This window comes from Stenella coeruleoalba (assembly GCF_951394435.1).
Source record: "Stenella coeruleoalba genome assembly, chromosome: 9".
Lineage (NCBI taxonomy): Eukaryota > Metazoa > Chordata > Mammalia > Artiodactyla > Delphinidae > Stenella > Stenella coeruleoalba.
The window spans coordinates 89,354,809-89,377,597 of NC_137155.1; the positions used below are offsets into that span (position 1 = coordinate 89,354,809).

Genomic DNA, 22,789 nt, shown 5'->3' on the forward strand with positions numbered 1-22,789 from the left:
AGCATAATTGCATAAAATATCATGCTGTTCTCAGTGATTTCATTAGCTACTCCTACTAGAAGGAAGCCTAGCTACTCAGACCGCACCCATATCCAAGTTACTATGGCTTTTCGCGGTAGCTTACCAGAATTAGATATCATTAGGCAGCCTACTGAGTGAATCCTGTAACGCAGCCTCGTAAAGGGGTCTAAGCATCACAGAGGACGGAACTCTCCACTTGAGATCCACAGATAGCATAAACAAGTCTCTGGGCTCAGGTAGGTTTCATGCTTCATGGAAGGTAACAAAAACAATTACAAGACCTCTTGGCCATAGATTTTATGACACAGGCAAGAGCAAATGCCATGTGCGATTGGAGTGCTCCAGTAACAGAACTAAGCTTAGTAACAGTAAAAATAACAAAGAATAAATGAAAAATTTCTGTTACCTTATCTTTGTCTGTTGGTGTTAACTACACAGGCACAGATGACTAGCATGCTTCTAAAATGTTTTCTTAAACCTATGCAATATATGTGTGTATAGGACATATACACATATATGTATACAAATAAATGCATTCCTCTATGTGTATTGGGGCTTGTATATGCACAGAGTATTTCTGACATAACATACAAGCAACAGTGTTTCTCGATATTCCCGCTGTTTATCTTGGGGGGCGGGACAGAGGACACTACACCAGCTGAGAGGGACAGCTTGACTTTGCATGTGATACTCTTCTGTGGTACTAGAACTTCTTATAAAAAGCACGTTCTACTTTTATAATTTAAAAATCTAAGCATTTAAAATAAAAATGACATGTAAAAAAATAAAACTGCTGCACCCACATTTTCTAAGACATGGATATTGTGAGGAGTCTAGTCAATAAATTCCAGAAATCCTTTAGGCAAAGAAACTGTTACTAGGTCTAAATGAAAACTACCTACTTGTTGAGTATGTCTCAATGCAAACGGATCTGCCTACGCACTAAGGCCAGCTAGGATGGAAGGATGGGGAACAACGGGTAATGTGAGGCTTTCCAGCATCTGTCACTAGTTTCATGGCTGTGTACTTGCCAGCTAAATTCTCTGTTTCAGAAATTGCATTCATTTTAGGTCATAACCTCTACAGAGGTAACCAAAACTCTCCAAGTGACATTCCCGGCTGTGGTGTTTATTTCATTCCTGGCTTCTGTTCTTTATCAAGTCCTTGAATGTGATCAAGCATAGCTCAACCGGGTTCTTTTTCATTAAATGTGTAATACTGGAATATAAGGCTGCACAAATGACTGCCTTTAAGGTTATATAATGTTGGCTTTTAATAACTCTCCATTTCTCATGCCTCTATCTGTCTAATCTAAAAATGGAATCCCAGAGCAGACAGTGCCACGACATGGAAGGCTCTTCTGAGCCAAACACAGAGGATTGGCAGCTAAGCTAGCTACTCTTGGCAGTACCATCTCAGTTGGTTTTGTAGAAAATTGTATTTCTATAGGTATATAGTTTTATGTCTCTTAAAGTAATGTGGATTTTCAGACCAGGGCCAGACTGTTGCTTCTATACTTCCCGATGGCCCATTAGAGGGGATACTACCTACCCTAAGCTGAGTTGGAAACTCCTGAGTACATTCTCTTTGCTCTTTCTAAAGCCCAGGACTGTCACATGCAGTGGCCAATTTTTAAAAAAAGCTGCAGGAGGTAGATTTAATGTTGAAGCCATTAAATAGGTCACTGTTCTGATCATTTTTGATGCTTTTTTTTTTTTTTTTGTAAAACCTAAGTTCTCTGGGTGTTTGTCTTGGTCCTATGTCATTCCCCATCAATAACATAGGACATTAACGTCTTTCTTTTTTTGCTCTGGAAGAATTTCCAAATGCACCAGGACCCCTACAGTAGTCATTACCTCATCTATTTCCATATCAAGGATTTACGTATGACTTCAGTTGGAGCTATTTGAATTGGCCCATAGCCACCTGTACCCTCAATTTTCTCTGGGCCGCTTTGAAGCATACCAGAGAAATATGAGACGGTAGTTGGTGAAAGCAGAGTCCTTCATCCCAGCAATGGCAGCTGGTAACTGGCTGCAGAGCCAAGTGCTTGGCTCAATCTAGGGAATGGAAGGCACCATTCAAAGCCAGATTCCAGTCTGTCGTAAGGATTATATGTCTGTCATCACAACATCTCCTTGACAGTCCCACCAACTGGAAAACTCCCAGCAGAAGCCCAGTGATCAAATTCTCCTGGAGCTTTTTTCTTTCTTCTAGCTTCTGGAAATAATCGACTCCAGTCCCTTTTGCCCTCACCAGAAAACCCAAAACATAGCTAAGACTGATATATGGAAATAGATTACTCACGACCAACCCATTCTCCCACAGCTGGAAATAACGCCAACCATTTGATTTTGAAACAACTAAGGACAGACTTAGACCCCATCCACTGAGAGGCTATTCCAACCTAATACAGTATATATCATCTTTGTACTTTCAAAATGATACGTGACCAAAAGTGGTTCAGACAAGCAAGGCATCACTGCTGGAGCTTTAAATTAAATGTAGAGAGACAGTCATTTATGTTTACATGCAGAAACACTAGGGAAACACTTTATGTCTAAGAACTAAATGGAAGAAGCTCAGAAGACATCGATTTAGTTTAAAGCAAAAAGGTCACCCACTTTCACTTTTGCCTTATACCCAAGTCAAGTAGATCTTTTCAGTGAAAGAAGACTTTTTCTCCTGATACTTTAGTTATCATAGAGTCCTTAATAGAGGTGCCTGTAAGTACCAGTGATCCGTGGCAGGATTAGAAGCTGTAATTCTACTGCCAGCAAGATGTTCCTGGCTAGACTCCCACAGTAGTCTGCACTAAGAACATTCTGGTAGGGGAAGCAGAAAAAAAGAATATATTTGACCACCCTGTACATGAGCTATGGGGCTATAGTGCTATCAGGTATGACCTTGGAACCTGACAAGTAGTAGCAGGTGAGGCATCCATCAGAAAGATCCAGGCATCTCGGAAATCTGGCAGTGGAACTCATAAAACAAGGCTTTGTCCTTGGGACAAGGCTTACTTGGGGTAATGAAAACCAAAACCTTAGAAGGAAAACCTAAAATGGGCCCCCTCTCACCACTGTACCTGAATCTTTTAGCCTCTGTGCAACATTCCAGCGACTGTTTTCTTGCTTAAGTGAGTTATTTTGACATATGTTGCTACTTTTGCTTTTGCTGTTTTATTTCCAGTCGATTAGCCTGCTTTCTATTATCAGTCAAAAAAGCCTAAAAGTAAACGCTGTCGTAGCGCTCCATTTCCTGTAACCACAGTTCCCACACATGGTTTTCTGCTCTGCAATTTCAGCAGCACTTAAAATTGAGTGGTTCTGCAAACTAGCTGTGGGCCTTTGTTGAATCCATTGCTCATCTCTATTGCAGCAAAAGGCAAAGATGGCTACATGTAGGCAGTACGGAGCTGGACCAACAGCCCAAGCTGAACCGGTCCTCCGTGGCTCTCGGCAACAGCCCTGCCACCTGGGTTGACCCCTGGGTCCCCTCTCTGAGGTACCTCTGAGCCCAGACAACTCCCATGCCACCTTGCCACGCCTCAGAGATATTGCACACAAGCTGACATTATTTCTGTGGCACTCCCCAGCTCCTGTATGACGAAAAGGGATTAAGGAGGGGGAGAGGAGACATGCAAAGGTCACTAAGTAGTCTCGGTATGTTTAGTCGTGGAAATGGAAGCGGTCTGACGGTTATATTTTTGCAGGACAGCCAGAGGGTTTGAAAAGACCTTCAGAGTCTTCTGGTCTCCAAAGGCTGAATGTAAAGAGAACCGATCATATCATATTTTTTAAATTGATGGGTCATTACAGGAGAATTGTGCGGTATGGGGGAAAGGTGAATGCGTAGGGGGCGGAGGGAGCAGTGCCATTTATACAGACATCCTTGAATCTTTAAAATAAATTATACAGGTGAACACAGAAGTTCATGCTACTTGCTGGAAGCAATAAGGATCGAATTTTGTGGAATCTGTATTCCACAAATCTCCAGGTATCCTGCCTCGTCCTCAGTGGGCTATCATGTTCTGTTGTACATCTTGGTAGCCCTTAAAACTGGTGGCATGGTCTCAGATAGATTCTTGCAGGAGAGAGACAGATTTATGGATTCCATCAGCTTCTTCCAGGGGAGCTGCCCAATCACCAGGAGGGCACAGGTGATATGCTCGTTCAGATTCTCTCAGCCTGTCTACCAGGGTCAAACAGCAGTTTCCAGGTCCTCATGGCCAATGATCTTATAGTTCTGGCGGCTTTCTAGGTAGGCTGCCAAATCCGGGTCCCCGGCCTGCTGTGCTCTCTCTTGAGGTGTCTTACCCTGTAGGTAACAGTGAAAAGGAAAGAGACACAAACACTTGGGATAAGATTTAAAAAAAAGAAAATCATAGAAACAGAGCTACTCAAAGAAGACTTGCTAAAAAAAAAAGGATCTTTCCACGTTTGCTGTTTTAGAATTGATGAGACACTTTCAGATCTATTATTTGACAGATGCATCTCATCAAACGCGTGAGATACGCAAGCTCAAGAGAGACGATCACTTTTCAGAGGTGGGGTTCCATCAAAGGAAAGGGAGGCTCACAGAGTAACCAGGTACACAGCAGCGAACTGCGTGGCACAGTGAGTTTGGGAACCCAGATCCTTTCTGGAAGGGGGACAGAAATCACTGAACAGAAAAGCAGGGAAACGGGCATTCTGATTTCTAGTTTGGAACTCTTTCTGTTATACTAAACCCTGGGAAGTAACAAGCAGAAACAAAGAGGAAGGGATGGTCAGAAACAATCAAAAGGGGTTTCTTTGTTGGTTTCGAAGTCGTCAGTTAGGTTCTCCCCAATTTAGAACTGTCTTCTCTCTCCAAAAAGTAAGTTAATTTCTGACAATAAAAGTGATGGGTGTTGATTAAAGCAAGAGGGAGGAGATATGGGGATATATGTATATGTATAGATGATTCACTTTGTTATAAAGCAGAAACTAACACACCATCGTAAAGCAATTATACTCCAATAAAGATGTTTAAAAACAAAAAAAGTACCAGAAAAAAAAAAACTTGGGAAAGTAGAAAAGCATAAGAAAATAAAAATCACCAGTAATTCCACTATAGTAAGATAACTGCTGTTAACCTTCCATAGAGTAACTATTTTATCTTTTTTCTATAGCTCTACGCATAATTATTTTTATGAAAATAAAACCATACTTTGTTAACATACTGTTAGGTAATGTGCTTTTGCACTTAATAATATATCAAACCTTTCTACGTCACGAAATGTTCTTCTGCATCATTTTAAATGATTGTATGACTTATAATAGACTTTTTGCAGTCTATTATATGTATATTTATATCCACACAGTATTTTTGAAATGAGGCCAATGAACAGCAGTCAGCAGTAAAAGGAGGAAAGGTCTCCATTCTTTTGAATGTTTACAGACATTACTTCACACTCCTTGATGCTTCTAATTTTTGTTCAGTGATATCTATTTTAAAATATTGTTTTATAAAATCAATTTTTATTGGAGTATAGTTGATTTACAATGTGTTAGTTTCTGCTGTACAGCAAAGTGAATCGGTTATACGTATACATATATCCACTCTTTTAGATTCTGTTCCCATACAGGTTACTACAGAGTACTGAGTAGAATTCCCTGTGCTAAACAGTAGGTCCTGATTAGTTATCTATTTTATACCTAGTAGTGTGTCTATGTCAATCGTAATCTCCCAATTTATCCCTCCCTTTTCTCCTTGGTAACCATAAGTTTGTTTTTTACAACTGTGACTCTATTTCTGTTTTGTAAATAGGTTCATTTGTACCATGTTGTTAGATTCCACATATAAACGATATCATATGATATTTGTCTTTCTGCGTCTGACTTACTTCACTCAGTATGACAATCTCTAGGTCGATCCATGTTGCTGCAAATGGCATTATTTCGTTATTTTTTATGGCTGAGTAATATTCCATTATATATATGTACAAAATGATACTGAGTTCTAAGGAAAGGGTAGAGGCATGATCATTGCACCAAAGTAATAGCTCCACGTATAAAAATGCGCACAAGCATTACAAAAATTATCAAACACTTCTCAGCCTCCATCTCGTCTATTGCAATGGGTGGTATCAAACTCAATTAAGGCTGATCCTAGTAGCCTACAAGGGGATATGGAGTAGAAGATAGAAGGGAAGTAACAATGGCTCTGGACTCTTTCTAAAATTTTAACTTATTTAGTTGGGATTTACTATTTAACCATAGCTTCAAGTTCCTATAATAATTTTATTCAACTTGGTTACAGTATTTGTAGATTATCTTGTCTTCAATGTTAAGGAGGTTGGGATTCCCAATTTCCAAATATTCAGAGAGATGGACTGGGGTGGGCCTCTGAGTTGATTTTTAAGGAGCCAGTCCCTATTAAGAGAAATTCTCAAAATATTGCTTCTCTTCAAAACTTTCCAGAAGAACCAGTCATAATCATCATATTCAGCTTTCACCTAGCAAAAAATTATGGAATGGAAAAATTATAGGATCCCTGAAAAGGATGAAACTATTACTTCATAAGGTAGGATCTATAAAACAAAATGTTGGGTGAAAGTTTATACAATAGCATGTACAGTATGACTTTACTTGAAGAAAATGAGAAAAGTAGACGTACCCACATGTGGGGAGAAATCATTAAAGTTTTAATGGTATTTAGGTCTAGATTGTGGGATTTCTAATAATTTTTACTTAAAAGAATTTTTTTTGCATTGCTAGAGTTTTCTATGTGAGAATGCACTATATTTATCATAAAAGTAATAAATTTTTTTGCATTTGGAAAGAGCACATACATATGTAACACAAAATAGAAAGGAATCTCAAGGAACATTGAGCCCATTTATTTGATTCAGAAACTTAGATTTAAAAAGAGCCATCTGGGCTTCCCTGGTGGCGCAGTGGTTGAGAGTCTGCCTGCCGATGCAGGGGACAGGGGTTCGTGCCCTGGTCCGGGAAGATCCCACATGCCGCGGAGCGGCTGGGCCCGTGAGCCATGGCCGCTGAGCCTGCACGTCCGGAGCCTGTGCCCCGCAATGGGAGAGGCCACAACAGTGAGAGGCCCGCATACTGCAAAAAAAAAAAAAAAAAAAAAGAGCCATCTGCTCTGGGGCCGGGTTTCCTGGCCAGTCTTTTATTGGTCCCTCTATTTCATCTTGTTCCTCCCTTCTCTTTTATCAGCTGAGTTGAGGCCAGTCTCTGTGTGGTAAACAGGCAATGGCCCTGCTGTGTCTGAGCGGCCCCAGCAAGGAAGGCCAAGTCCACCTCGGATCATGGCCTCAGCTGGTCCTACCATGGGTTGTGTTTCTCAATCAGGTTACACATCAAAGCACCTAAGTGCAAATACCATCTGGGAAGAATATCACAGTGAATAATTATCTGCCATTTGGAATCCTACACCCAATTAGCTAACCAGATAGGTAACAGACCAGCTAGAAACCAGGACCCAGCTTAACGAATTTGATAGCCTAGTGCTATCAGAATTAAGGCAGCCAGGGACCTCAGTCAGAGAGCAAGGATCTGGTGGGTCGCAAGGAAAGTGGAGAATCAAGCAATGCACCTGGCTCAGAACTGGCTCAGAAAGGAAAGAAAGGTCCACATGTCACAATGTACACTGCAGTTGGAGGAGGCCCCAGGGTGAAGACTGCATTTAAGTAGGGGCTCATCACTTAAATGAATCTAATGGGGCTGAAGTCGTCAGTAGGCTTCTAAGTAATTTGCCTCTGTTTCTTGGCTACATTCACTGACCCCAAACTTAGGTTATTTAGTACCCACTTAATGAAATCCTCATCTATATATTAAAATTCTTCTCTGTAACCTTCTACAGTTAAGTGGCTTGTCCTTTCTTGGAGCCTACCCAGGGTGCTTTAAAACCCTCAGAGCTGACCATGATCATGACCTCAGATCATCACAGAGAAGTCCTCTCTGGGGTTGATCTTCTGTATGAACTCTTCTCTCCGCCCATCTCTTTCCCATGGGCTACAGTTCTCGGTCAACAGCACTAAGCTTCAGCTCCTCCTTTACTGCAGCTTTGACCCTTTCCTTGGATGCTCTCTGTAAACCGGAGCAATTCATGGTGCAGCCTGATCTCCCATCCTGGGAGTGATTGGTCATCACTTTGGCACCCATATACGGGGCCACATAAATCATGGGTTTTAAGCTATTCTGGATTAAGTAGCTGAAGGAGAAATTCCAAAGGGGCTTCTCGGTAGCCAGGCCAATATCTTTTGCACCTGGTCACTTTGCACCTCACCCTCTCCACACTTGGCTGCTGGCAGCCAGCAGAAGCCCAAAGTCCAAAGGTCAACGCGTTCAGAGGTCTATAAGTCCCTTAGGCAAGCACACACCCTCCCTTTGTGCGTATACATTTAAACTGCAGTTTCTCTAAATGAAACACTTCATTTTTTTCCTCCTTTTTCCAAAGCCCCAGGCACTTCCATAAGTACAGAAAGGATGCCTTTGCTACGGGCACAAGGGAAGGCAATGGTGCCAGAGATCTTGCCCCGTGGGAGGATGCTTGCACTCACTCATCAAGTTACCTTGGAGTCCGTCTTTCTCAGAGATGCTCCTGCGTCCACCAGAAGCTGGCACACAGCCCGGTTCCGCTGGCAAGCTGCCTTGTGCAGTGCGGTCTCACCCCTAAATCAAAGATGAAATGAGAAAAGGGTTGGAGGCAGGAGTGAGAGTAGGGTAGAGGCAGCAGGGAGGGAAGTGAGGGTAGCATCCTCCCCCTGCTGCTCATGTTCTGTGCCCCTCGGCCGCTTTCCCTATCATCTGTGGGTGAGACCACGGCTGCAGGGCATGGCCAGGGGAGGTAGGTGAGGGGCTTAGTCATCCACCAACCCTCATATCTGACTCCAGCCTCTTTTTCAAACAGTGTTGGCTGGTCAAGTAGGCTGAGTGATTTTGTTTTAAGCGACTACTGTCTGATTTAAGTAATACCCAATGGCCCTATGAAATAGACTGATGGGTGTAGATGTGTCTGAACAGTGTGGAGCCACTCTCTCTGTGTAGTCATGTGGGCAGGGCAGGAACCACCTAGATGGTGCACACACAGGAGCAGCGATGGAGGACCACAGCACAGTGCTTGGTAGACCATCTGGCCCCGGGAGGAGTATCTCCTGGGAACCCAACTTCAAAGACCCAGGAGATACCCACTCTGCTCTTCCTGCTGATTCCTGGTGAGCGGCAGGTGGCAGGAGGGGGACAGCCACAGAAGATACCTGGGAGGGATGGTAAGACTCTGGGAGGGTTCCGCAACCAGAGCTGCCCCACTTGGCGGCAGGTCAGCCATCAGTATGGGGAACAGTCAAGGCAAAGTGGCTATTTCCCCCACCCCCACAGGCAGTACAGGGAGGAAGACATTCCCATTCTGAGTCTGAAATTGAAAAGACACTTAATGCCAAAGTGTTTATGGAAAATCAAATGCAGTCCTTAGGCAAACTGGGGTGAGTGATAACCTTGCCAATGGGATTTGCGGTACATGGACAAACTCTATGTAGCAAGGGACAGTTTCTCCCTTGTCAGTAAATCCTGGTTAAATCCTTCCTACTTGTCCTCCTCCATCTCTCCTGAGCCCCTCCCCACACTCCACCCTGCCCACTCTTTATCCCTTTTCAAATTTCACTGGCGTTCTTTAGAGGCTCAACATGGCTTCCAGGGTTAAATGCTTAGCTTTTCTTGTTTCTGTTTGGGGAATAGTAGCTATTTTGGCACCTGGGAATGAGAAAGTTGAAAACATTATCAGTCTGGCAACCATCCAGAGAGCTGGTGACTTTCTCAACCAGGGTTTCTCTTCTGAAGCATAAAACATGGAAATGGTTGGAGGTACTATGTTCTTGGTTCTCCAGTGGTTGTATAACTTGTCCCATCTAGACTCAGCACAGAGAAATTGTTTCACTATACAAAAAGGATGCCTTAGGGCATTAGGGCTTACTTTTTTATAAACCTCACTTGAGGAAGAGTAAATGTGATGGGTAATTAAGAGGTAAGTGCATTAATTTAGACTTCTCTGTAGTTCAAGGTGCATCAAAGCAGAAGTACCTCACTTGAAGGAAGTTCTAAATGGTGACCAGCAACAGCTACATGTGCAATCGTCATGACAGGTACCATCTATTTTTATTGTGTATTCTCTGATTTAGAAGATTAGCCCTGCACAGTTATAAATACAACTGAAAGTAGACACTTTTTATCACTGACATTACAATTATCAATTGTATGCCCTAGAGGCTGCATTCTTTTCCTAGATCTGTTCTGAAGAAGATAATCTAGACCACATAATGTAAGGCAACACTCACGTTTCGCTGTCTGCCATATCCAATAACTCAGAAGGTCCTAAAGAAGAGGAAAGCAAGATGTCCATCAAAAATAGTTCAAAAACTAACCATTGACAAAAAATTGTAGTCACAGAATTAAAATGCCTTGGGAAGCTGAATGAGAAAGAGTATTTGGTGACAGGGATAATAAGACCACCTCCCTTCCAAAAGAGAAAGGATCCCTCTACCTCCCCCTCGTCAATCTCTCAGTCATCACCAGGCAATATGTACAGAATGGGAGATAAAAAATAATGATATGGCCTCTGCCTTCAAGAAGCCTTCAAACAAGTTGAAGAATAGAATGAATGAAAAATAATTAAGTGGCTACCTAGCGGGGGGAAAGGGAGAATCAGATGGACTTTAAAGACCATTTTTCATTCTCCAGCAGCAGGTGGTTTGGGGTGTAATCTTATGTAGTATAGCATGAAAGCTATGAGACCATATTATTAAGTGTCCCTTTCTCTGACATAACACAGCAAACTACACTAAGTCAAGATATCATCCAGTCCAATCTCTTTATTTTAGAAATGGGGTAAAATTCTATTTTTCATGAGATTTCCCTTCTAAAATCTGGAAGAAATGTTATAAACATCAAATGATTATACATGCTTGATCAGGAATTAAAATGTTCTGTGCTTGCACGTTCACAATTTCTCATTTGTTCACTAATTTATTCATTCAACCTGCAAACACTGCTAGGAATGTTCACCTTTCCCCCCAACCCTTCACACAATTCCTTACCTGCAGGTATCAGCTGACACGGATTTTCTCCACAAAGCCCTCTATCTATCTCCCCACTCCTAATACTGCATTAAATGTCATTCCTTTGTGTTACCTTTGCGTACTAACCCCATTTCCTAAAATGGTGGGGGGTGGGGGTAATAATAATTATCCAAATTGAGACTATCCCTGACAAGTGGGTATATATGATCACCTTACCAATCACTCATGACACTTGTCAAGCCATGTTAAAATCACGTGCTGACTTGTCTCTCTCCACAGCTACACTCTGGAAAACCCCTTGAAGTTGTGGCCAATGTCTTGTCCACCGTGTCCTTCCTTGGTGACTGGCATGGAGCCTGGTGCCAAGCAGAGGCTTAAATGTTTGGTTGAATTAATGAATAAATGTGTTTGGAAGGGTCAAACACAGCTCTAGGTATTGAGCACTGTAAACTTTAGAAGTATGATCCTGGTGATTTGCTCTCCATACGGGCAGATATCATTATCATTGAGCATTTATTTATGTAACTACTTACTTACTACATAATTAGAAGAAAGTCAGTCCTAACATCATCTTCCCTAACTATGAAAGTCAGTGGTCAGACACTGATGAAAGAAACTGAAGATGACATGAACAGATGGAAAGATACACCATGTTCTTGGATTGGAAGAATCAATATTGTTAAATGACTCTACTACCCAAGGCAATCTACAGATTCAATGCAATCATCCCTATGAAATTACCAATGGCATTTTTCACAGAACTAGAACAAAAATTTTACAGTTTGTATGGAAATAAAAAAGACTCCGAATAGCCAAAGCAATTTTGAGAAAGAAGAACAGAGCTGGAGGAATCAGGCTTCCTGACTTCAGACTGTACTACCAAGCTACAGTAATCAAAACAGCTTAGTACTGGCACAAAAACAGACATATAGTTCAATGGCACAGTATAGAAAGCCCAGAAATAAACCCACGCACCTATGGTCGATTAATCTATGACAAAGGAGGCAAGAATATACAATGGAGAAAAGAATCTCTTCAATAAGAGGTGCTGGGAAAACTGGACAGCTACATGTAAAAGCTTGAAATTAGAACATTCTCTAATACCATATACAAAAATAAACTCAAAATGGATCAAAGACCTAAATGTAAGAACAGATACTATAAAACTCCTAAAGGGAAACATAGGCAGAACACTCTTTGACATAAATTACAGCAATATCTTTTTGGATCTGTCTCCTAGAGTAATGGAAATAAAAACAAAAACAAACAAATGGGCCCTAATTAAACTTAAAAGCTTTTGCACAGCAAAGGAAACCATAAACAAAATGAAAAGACGACCTCCAGAATGGGAGAAAATATTTGCAAACAATGAGACCGACGGGATTAATTTCCAAAATATACAAATAACTCATACAGCTCAATATCAAAAAACAATCCAATCAAAAAATTGGCAGAAGATATAAACAAATATTTCTCCAAAGACGACAAATGGCCAACAAGCACATGGAAAAATGTTCAACATCGCTAATTATTAGAAAAATGCAAGTCAAAACTAGTGAGGGGCTTCCCTGGTGGCTCAGTGGTTGAGAGTCCGCCTGCCGACGCAGGGGACAAGGGTTCGTGCCCCGGTCCGGGAAGATCCCACATGCTGCGGAGTGGCTGGGCCCGTGAGCCATGGCCGCTGAGCCTGTGCGTCTGGACCCTGTGCTCTGCAACGGGAGAGGCCTGCGTACCGGGGTGGGGGGGGACTACAGTGAGGTATCACCTCACACTGGTCAGAATGGCCATCATTAAAAAGTCTACAAATAACAAATGCTGAAGAGGGTGTGGAGTAAAAGGAACCCTCTTGCACTGTTAGTGGGAATGTAAATTGGTACAGCCACTGTGGAGAACAGTATGGAGGTTCCTTTTTTTTTTTTTTTTTTTTTTTTTGCGGTACACGGGCCTCTCACTGTTGTGGCCTCTCCCGTTGCAGAGCACAGTCTCCGGACGCACAGGCTTAGCGGCCATGGCTCACAGGCCCAGCCATTCCGTGGCATGTGGGATCTTCCCGGACTGGGGCATGAACCCGGGTCCCCTGCATCAGCAGGCGGACTCCCAACCACTGCACCACCAGGGAAGCCTGGAGTTTTTTTTTTTTTTTTGGAGGTTCCTTAAAAAACTAAAAATAGAGCTACCATGTGATCCTGCAACCCCACTCCTGGGCATGTATCCAGAGAAAACCGTAATTTGAAAAAATACATGCACCCCAGTATTGTACTATTTACAATAACCAAGACATGGAAGCATTCTAAATGTCCATCGAGAGATGAATGGATAAAGAAGATGTGGTGCATATATACAATGGTATGCTACTCAGCCATACAGAAGGATGAAATGATGCCACTGGCAGCAACATGGATGGACTTAGCGATTAAGTGAAGTCAGACAGAGAAAGACAAATACCATATGATATCACTTACATGTGTAATCTAAAAACAAAGATACAAATGAACTTATTTATAAAACAGAAACAGACTCAGAGATATAGAAAACAAGCTTATGGTTACCAAAGGGGAACGGGCTGGGAGGGATAAATGAGGAATTTGGGAGTAACCTATACATGCTGCTGTATATAAAACAGGTAAACAACAAGGACCTACCGTATAGCACAGGGAACTACACTCAGTATTTTGTAATAACCTATATGGAAAAAGAATCTGAAAAAGAATATACATATATATATGTATGTATAACGGAATCACTTTGCTGTACACCTGAAACTAGCACAAAGTTGTAAATCAACGAAATTTTAATAAAAAATAAAAAAATGTTCTGTGTACTGAACATCAAAAAAAAAGAATGAAATGTCATTTGCAGCAACATGAATGGACGTAGAGATGATTATACTAAGTGAAGTAAGTCAGACAGAGAAAGACAAACATCATATGATATTGCTTATACATGGAATCTAAAAAAAAAAAAAAGATACAAATGAACTTATTTACAGAACAGAAATAGACCCACAGACATAGAAAACAAACTTATGGTTACCAAAGGGGAAAGGGGGCAGGGAGGGATAAATTAGGAGTTTGGTATTAACATATATATACTACTATATATAAAAGAGATAACAAACAAGGACCTACTGTATAGCACAAGGAACTCTACTCAATATTTTGTAATATTGAAAAAGAACATATATAGAGAGATATATAGATATATATCTGAATCACTGTGCTGTATACCTAAAACTAACACAATATTGTAAATCAACTATATTTCAATTAAAAAAAAATGTCATTGGGTCAAGGAGAAAGGGGACTTTCACAATCCTCCTGGTCATCCAGGAGCTAAATCGCCAACTGTACCTCCTCTCTTTCCCATCTACTGGTCATCAAGGCTGGGTGAATCTTCTCTTGTACTGTCTGTCCTATTTGTTGCTCCTACGTGTCCTATTTGACAAATAAGCTTCCTCAAAGGTCTCTGTCAGGAACATATTAGCATGCAGGACTGTTACTAAGAAAACATAAAAAAGATCTTGCAACATCCAGATTTTAAATTCATCATACGTCCTGTGTCACCCCAGGTATTTCAACATTGACGTTCACAGTCTTTCACTTGGAACTACCCTTCCTCAATTTGTTCTCAAGGCTCCATTTTTTTTGCATAAGCTAAACTGGTAGCTGCACCATCACCCCAATATTTCTCAGGCTCTCCCAGCTGTGAGAGCTTGCTCTCTCCAATCTTGCTACCCACCTAAATCTTACACATTCTTTAAAGACCAGTCTGTGAAAAGGTCCTCTGAAAAGGCCACCTTTAACAGATGGAATCAACCTGTCTTCTCTTTGACAGAAGGAATCAATCAACAGAAGAACTCCCATGATACTTATTGGAGTCTACCCTTGTACTATGTGTTTGCTTTTCAAATGTATGCCTCATCTCCTTAAATAAATTATTCTCCATCTTTTAAATGTAAGAACACTTGGATTATTTTTCATATCCTTCTAGCGTGTTCCCTATTTTACAGGTTCGACCAGGATTCAGTTCATTCATTTTTGTTCCTCAGTCCTGTGATTCTAAGGAAACATGAACGATAATCCACCCCCTCCCCGCCCTGTACCCCCTGAAGTGCCCAGCAGTCCAGCCCAGTGATTAAGAGGGAGGGTTCTGGAGCTGAACCTCCTTGGTTTCAAATCCCAGCTATATCTTCCACTCACTGGATCTTGGGCAAGTTCATTTCATTTCTCAGCCCCTTGATTGTCACACATGTAAATCGGGATTAATAATAATATTTATCTCGCAGGTTTGTTACGAGGTTTCATAAGTTAATACAAAAGAATGTGCTTAAAACAGTAGCTGGGACACTACATGAAATGCCTAAAGTTTAGGTATAATTAAGTGTCCTACTCTCTGACATAACACAGCAGGTTACACTAAGTCAAGATACTGGAATATCAATGAGGGAAGGAGATATAAAAGGGTGCCTTGGCTCCCACTTACATTTGACGTAAGTATTGACTCCAATTCTGTGTCCTGAGAACCAGTCCTCCAGGCCTATTCAATGGCTGATGAGGCATCCTCCACAAGGTCAGGAGCAAGAAGGCTTACAGTGCCCAGTGGTCCTTTTAGAAAGCTCCTTCTGCAAAGCCACTCATTTTGAAAGGAATTCCATGAACACGAGCAGCCCGGCCTCACCAGTGTCTGTTCCCATTGTTACTGATAATTGTGTAACTGAGCAGGACCTTCCCGGGACAGATCCCTCCTCCCATGTCCTCTGCTGTAACTCCTCTCTGGAGTACCTAGACAATAGTATCTGGTGCACACTTCCTGAGTTGTTTTACACATGCTAAAACCACCACCAAATAGAAAAAGTTAACTACTTGTTAATCATGAGCCCCCAGACCTACCGGCACCTAAGGATTGATAACGTTAACCCCTGGGACACTGCCCTGTTACCTCACCATCAGCCAATCAGAATTGTGCATAAGCTGATCACATACCCTGGAACGCCCCTCCCCCGCCTTGCCTTTAAAAATACTTTGCTGAAACCCTTTGACGAGTCCAGGGTTTTGGGGCACGAGCCACCTGTCCTCCTTGCTTGGCCCTGCAATAAGCCTTTCTCTGCTCCAAACTCCAGTGTTTCGGTTTGTTTGGCCTCACTGTGCATCGGGCACACATGAATGTGTGTTTGGTAACAATTGCACAAATTTTTAGGCAACAGGGGCCTTGTCTCAGGTCCTCCTTTCCTCAGCACTGTCACTTGGTGCTCTCAGAGCTGCACCCGCAGTGGGGCCATGGACTCTGGGGTCCACGCCTCCGTGCAGTGAGAGGACGCTGAAGCAGTTTAATCTGTGCTAACATGGCAAGGATCTGACACTCTGGAAGTGGGACAAGGAAGAGAAAGAAGCTTGTTTCTCAACTTTCTGACAAGAATCGCTATAAATGAAGCCAACCCAGAAGGACTCCAGAGCTGGTCATCTAATCTGCGAGTCAGGCACGCCTGGAGCTGTTTATTGTCTCCCCCTCCCCCTTTAATCCTCTGCAGCTGACAGAGATGAGAAAAAGAGCTGCGGATACTAAAACAAGATCCTTTTGCTCTTAATATCCAAAGAAACTTCAGTTAAAGGTTTCAGGAACAGCTCTGGAAAGATGGACTTAATTAACTGATAGCAAGAAGGGGCTGCAGAAGAGAAAAGGAGAGGAGTGACTGCCAGGTGGAGCCTGAGACAAAGCTGTGCTTCCCCTCCCTATTTGCGTCTTCAGTGACCTACAGGGAGCTCTTCCTACTAGTACAGCATGCTGTCTAATAGGGCACTGTGTGGGCTAGTAGCATTGGTGTAAGATTTGGAGGTGGAGGTGTAGCCGGAGAAATAAAAACAATCAACAAAGACCATAAAAATTTTCCCTTGAAAGAAAACTACATGTGAAAAAATAGCAACTATGGTTTTTGGAAAAGTTAACTTTAGTCTCACTCTTAAGGGAGAGAACAGGAGAAAGAGAAAACATAAAGATGATGGAAGTCCTTCAGTATATACCAATGGGGAACATTTGGGTTTGGGCTTACTTTGTATTTCATGAATACATATATCCTGATTGTGGATACCGTGCATTTCCCCTAAGGAGTTTGAAGGAATGCCATTAAGTTGTCAGCAGAGAATTCCTGATTGTTCCCTGAATATAAAGGGAACTCTTGGCTCTCTGTCCCTCCCAGGATTTACTAAAATATCCACACTCCATCCCATAGCTAACCTGTACCGGAAGATGACTGTTGAATCTCCACTGAAGGGATATGGGTACAAATTTCTCCATGAAATTTTCATAAGATGATCACTGCCGTTCTGCAGCCCTGTACCAGTTGTCACTAGAACGGTGCATGTGATACTCATTTCAAGGCACCCCGTGCTGTGGTGGTTTATCCATGTTTCATTGCCCTCGCTGGGTTTGAGGAATATGGAAGGCAGAAGCCAATCTCATACTATGGATGCATTTTGGCAAGTCACCTAACTTTACTACCCTTCAGTTTTTACCACCTGTCAAATAGAGATAAGAGAACTTACCTTGTAGGACTGTTGTAAGAATTAAATGTATGAATACATGTAAAGCATTCAGAACAGTAAGGATGAGCAGTGATTATTACTATAACATTTTTCTTCAAAAGTGCATGGGACTGGGCTTCCCTGGTGGCGCAATTGTTAAGAATCCGCCTGCCAATGCAGGGGACACAGGTTCGATCCCTGGTCTGGGAAGATCCCACATGCCGCGGAGCAGCTAAGCCCGTGCGCCACAACTCCTGAGCCTGTGCTCTAGAGCCCGTGAGCCACAACTACTGAAGCCCGCGTGCCTAGAACCCGTGCTCCGCAACAAGAGAAGCCACCGCAACGAGAAGCCCACGCACTGCAACAGAGAGTAGCCACCATTCTCCATAACTAGAGAAAGCCCGTGCACAGCAACGAAGACCCAATGCAGCCAAAAATAAAAAAAAAAAGTGCATGGGACAGAATTTTTGAATGAATGAAACATTTAAAAATCCACTTGGACCCTGGCCAATATATTTTTTCTCAGAAAGAGATCCATAAGTGGAACATGGATTCAAAAAAAAAGCTATGCTATGTGAGAAATGGTCTGAAAAATAAGGGAAAGAAAAATACATTGTGGGGACTACACATCAGTATTCCCTGCTGAAGGCCAGGGAAGCTTTTCTTGCTTCGAAGAGAAGCAAAACTTCACAAACCTCCCAACATGAAAAAGTGAGCAGCATGGTAAGTAGTCAGACCTTCCAGATTTCAGGTTTGCTGCCCAGTCAGTGCTCATCCCATAGGTTCTTCCACTGAACTGATGCAATTTTATCATCGATCCTGCACTTGTATTATATATGATGTGTCTTTTGTCACATGCATCCTTTAATTTGCTTCCCACACCGAGGCATCCAAATCCCCTTTGCTATTCCTACCAACTCCCCGTGGCCTCTCTCTCTCTCTCCGGACCTCATTTCCCATTAGTCTCCCTGACGCTGCCAGCAGACCATTCCAAATCCTCCTCTGCCCCAGGACAAAAGCTGCACAGATGTGGGGAGAGCTGGCACTGGGAACTCTTAACAGCACCATCATCCTGTCCCAGCAGGATGGTGGTCGTTTCTCTCGGGGACCAGAGGCAGAAAAAGAGGGGGGGTGAAAAAAAGAAAAGAAAGACTAAAGGCAGAAAAAGAGGGAAGACAAAATAAGCCATTGAAATCAGAAAGGAAATGCATGAGTGAGATTTCTATCAGGAAACACAGTAGGGGGCAGAGGGGTGGGAGCTGGGAGAATAAAAACAAAAGAGCAAAATGTGCCGGGGTGGGGGGCTGGGGTAAAAGACTAAAACACCATAAAAGTCTCTCGAAGGGCTAACACTAGGGAGGAGGGAGTGGGCAAAAGTATGGCTGAAAGGAGTTGAAAAGCTGGCGCCGCCGGGGGGTGGGCGGGGGTCTCTCAGCTGGAATCCCTCCACATCCTCCTCTCTCCACCCTGTCCCTGTGGAATTCTTAAGCTCGCTCCCTCCTCCGTTCTCTTTTCAACCCTCCCAATGCCCAAATTCCAGTTTTTCATAAAGGAAAGCAGCGTGTCGTGTATTTGAGAGAAGAAGTCCCAAAGAAGATGCGGGAAGAGAAAAATTCAAGCCTCCTGTGGCTTTTCAGAAATAACCACAGGTCCCGTGCCCCCCAGCCCCTCAGCCTGGATTTAAAAGAGCTCTGAGAAGAGAACTTGGTTGCTGAATGCGGTGTCTGGGAGAATGACTAATCTCTCACGACTCCCGTTCAGAGGGCGGCGTGCTCCTGATTGCGGACCCCACTGCTCAGCGTCAATAAACGGTGGAGAAGAGGGCAAAGCAGAGGGGAGAGAGGGGCTCCCTGGAGTACGGATGCAGAAAGCAAACAAGCCGTATCAGTCATGAGCCTTGAAAAAGGCCCACTGATTTCTCAGGACCCTTGTCGTTAAAGGCATCTTTACAGGCAGGTCTTTGAACCGTTTTTAGGATTTATATAATATGAAGACATAAAATTTTCAAAACTAAAACTTCAAGAGGTTTGCAGCCACTGAGATTATTAGGAGGGGCATCTCTTGACCTTTGGCACAGTGGAAAATCTGTATTCATTTATTTTTTTATTTACATGAATGCAAACTGATCAGACCCACCCACTCTGCAAACCTAATGCTAATTTACAAACAACGATGCCAGTCTGGTAGAAATCCCCGAATCCCAGCCTCACAGAGGCATCTTCGCAAAGGATATTTTCCATCAGATCAGGGGAATTTCAGAGTCATCATCGTTATTAAATTAGGCAAGACTATTCGCTGAGCAGAGATCACATTAAGAAGATGATTACAGAGAAAGGGTCATGTTTTCTGTGTTCCTGTCCCCGACTTCAAGAACACGATAACTTAAAAGAGTTTCTGTAATTGAAATGAGATGAATAGTTCTGCAAAGATTGTTTCCAATTCTAAATGCACAGGTTTATGAAATTCTATCAGCAACTAAAGATATGAAAACAAATGACAACAGAAATGGTTGAGCCCAAGTGCTTAGCTCTTAAGGAACATGGAGAATTAGGCTGACAACGTCAAAAGATTTTACATCCGTGTTCCTGAATAACTAGAGATAATGAGGCTGATGTTAAGAATGAAATTGACCATGCCTATCAGGTTGATAAATACTAATTTTAGTAAAAATCAACTGCAATTCAGTTTCTATTATTTGGCTGCAGTACTAAGAGGTTAAAAATTGCCACCCATCAATATACAGTGATCCTTGGGATCTAGATCATAGTAAGACTTTATTTTCAAACAGAAGAGATGGATTTTGCTTCATGGTCTCCAGTCTTTCCCCCCGTGTATCTACTGGCCAACTGGAGACCCTGGTGAGGCAGACGCAGTGACCATGAGAACTGTTTGCCTGTGAGTGACGTTGAGGTGATTACAAAAATCTCAAGTGTTTTCTCATTAGTATAAATATTAAACCACCTAATTTACAAAAGCTAACCCCCAAAATTAGAAAACTAAGCTTCCCCCTACCCCAAGTTCCTAACAGATTCCTTGTGTCCTTCAGTTTTGACACAGAGAGCTGTATCACATTATTCACTCTTTGCAAAAGACACCTGGGATCAAAAAGAAACTAGTTTAGTATTGGAATGTCAGGCTTTGATCAGAGCACTAAGAGATTTGCCAGCTGCATTTCATGCCAGAAAGAGTGCGTGTGGACTGATCTATGGCTGAGGTTAGAAACTCCAAGTCTTATGAGCTTGAGTTACAGGGGCTTTTAAAGACTGTCTTAAGGGAGTAGAAAGAGAAGTTGGGGGGGGGGGTGAAAATCCTTGGTGTTAGAGCTATATCATCTCAGGCCTCATCATTCAAGTCCCTGGGGAGACCCAGCTGAGAAGAGGATTTTTGGTTTTGTTTTTAGTGTAATTATGTCCCAGATATTGCATGGGACATACTTAATGCTTAAAAAAAAAAGTTATTGTTGTCTTGTATTTTTATTTGCTAAATATTGCAGCCTTGGCTTAGGACCCTGAACCAAAGGAAAATATAAAAGCAGAGCTCCAGGGAATTCCAAGTGAGTCAGTAGTTCAGGATACTGAGAAGGGAGGGTCATCATTTTCAACTGAAGAATACAGAGTAAGGGAGCGGGGTAGATTAACTACGGCCATTAATTATAAAGCAGAGGGGTCTATTTCCCCACCCCTTGAGTTGGGGCTGGCTCTGTGACTTGTTTTAACTGGCAGAATGCCACAGAGATGAGGCCGACTTCCCCAGCCTGGCCTCAGAATGTCTGGAAGCTTCCATCCTCACCCTCCAGGAACCCGAGGACCATCATGCTATGCAGAAGCCTGCGATGAAGGTCCAGGTATAGAGAAAGGCTCAGGTGTCCCAGCCGTCTCAGCTGAGAGCCCCAAGCATGTGAGAGTCCATCTTAAACACAGACTCAGTCAAAACGGCAACTCCCTGCAGCCTCATAGGTAAGACCAAGTGAGATACCAGCAGATCACTGATGCAGAGCGGATCGCAGAACCAGAGAAGGGAAGGCTTGTTCTTCAGGAGAGGTAGAGAGGGGAGGAGAGAGCATTCCTAAGTTGTCTCATCACTCAAATAGACAGCCAGTGTCTCACCTAACTCTAGAGTGGTATGTGGGTATGCGGGCAAACAATCTCATCGGGTAAAGGGCAAACTCGGAGGGAGGGATGGAGAATGATCAAGACGACAGCCACCAGCAGCGCTTGAACCTGAGCTAGAGGCAAACAAAGTGACAGCATATATCTAAAGTTCACCTGAACTTTGTACAGTGGACATCCTGAGATCTTTTCTATTAAGAGAAAAATAACCATGGAAGCTTTGTGACCTTTATGCACTGTCTGTGGGGCTGGGTTCTAATATTTGGTTCTGCCTGTCACAAGCTTTTGGAAGAGTCACTCTAAGGAAGAGGAAACACCTATGATGTGTGTTGTTGGGGGCGGGGCGGGGGTGGGAGAGGCAAGCAGAATTGACGCCACCAATGCTTTCGCAAGTCTTGCCCAGAGAGGAATGCTTTAACTGCCGGGGGCAGAATGGTCAGGTGAGCAGGAGGCAGAATGTGCACACCCCAGACACAGCACCGGAAATACATCTAGGCTTTCCCGGGCAGACAGGCTTGGGATTCTCCAACCTAGCCTACCAGGGGGAAAGAAAGCCTCTAAGGACGACCGTCCTACTTTAACTCCCTTTTCCTCTTCCTAAACCACTCTTTCCACCGTAATTCAGGCCAAGGGTTCAAGCAAACGCTCCGTGGTGAGAAGGTACTGAAGACAAAGCAAGGTGAGTCTAATGTGACTGACAGTCTAATACTTACCTTACAAGGTCCTCGTAAAGATTAAATGATAGGATGTGCTCAGTATAAGCACATGGCCTATAACCCGTGCTTGAGAAGTGGTAGCTATGTTATCTATTTGTGGCTTTACAATAGGACTTAAGGCATCTACATACAACTGCCTTAAATTTTATGATGCGTATGTTTATATATTTTTTTAGCCTGCAACTGCTTGATAACAATGACTGTAGTTTGTTTTTGTGTGTGTGCTGGTCTATAACAGGTAGTTCCTGTGAAGTACTCCACAAATATTTGATGAATGAATGAATGAATGGAATAAGACATGTTTGCTGAATTGCATAAAAAGAGGAATAAAAAGGAATGTGAATCAGACATAGAAAACAAACTTATGGT

At 42.7% G+C, this 22,789-nt stretch overlaps 1 protein-coding gene across 5 annotated transcripts in view; it reads right to left on the minus strand.

The window, feature by feature from the left end:
* Nucleotides 1-680: 680 nt before the first annotated feature.
* DGKI (diacylglycerol kinase iota) overlaps nucleotides 681-22,789 on the minus strand; it is a gene marked incomplete at its 5' end in the record, with an annotated part of 450,496 nt that continues 428,387 nt past the window's right edge. For 4 of the 5 annotated variants that reach the window (XM_079930955.1, XM_079930954.1, XM_079930953.1 and 1 more), the window contains 3 exons: nucleotides 681-4,338; nucleotides 8,579-8,678; nucleotides 10,337-10,373. In XM_079930955.1, coding sequence (XP_079787081.1) covers nucleotides 4,222-4,338; nucleotides 8,579-8,678; nucleotides 10,337-10,373 — 254 coding nt within the window. In that variant the 3' untranslated portion in view covers nucleotides 681-4,221. Of the gene's footprint in view, nucleotides 4,339-8,578; nucleotides 8,679-10,336; nucleotides 10,374-14,430; nucleotides 14,543-22,789 lie in introns of those variants that run through there. The other variant, XM_079930956.1, reaches the window with a different exon arrangement.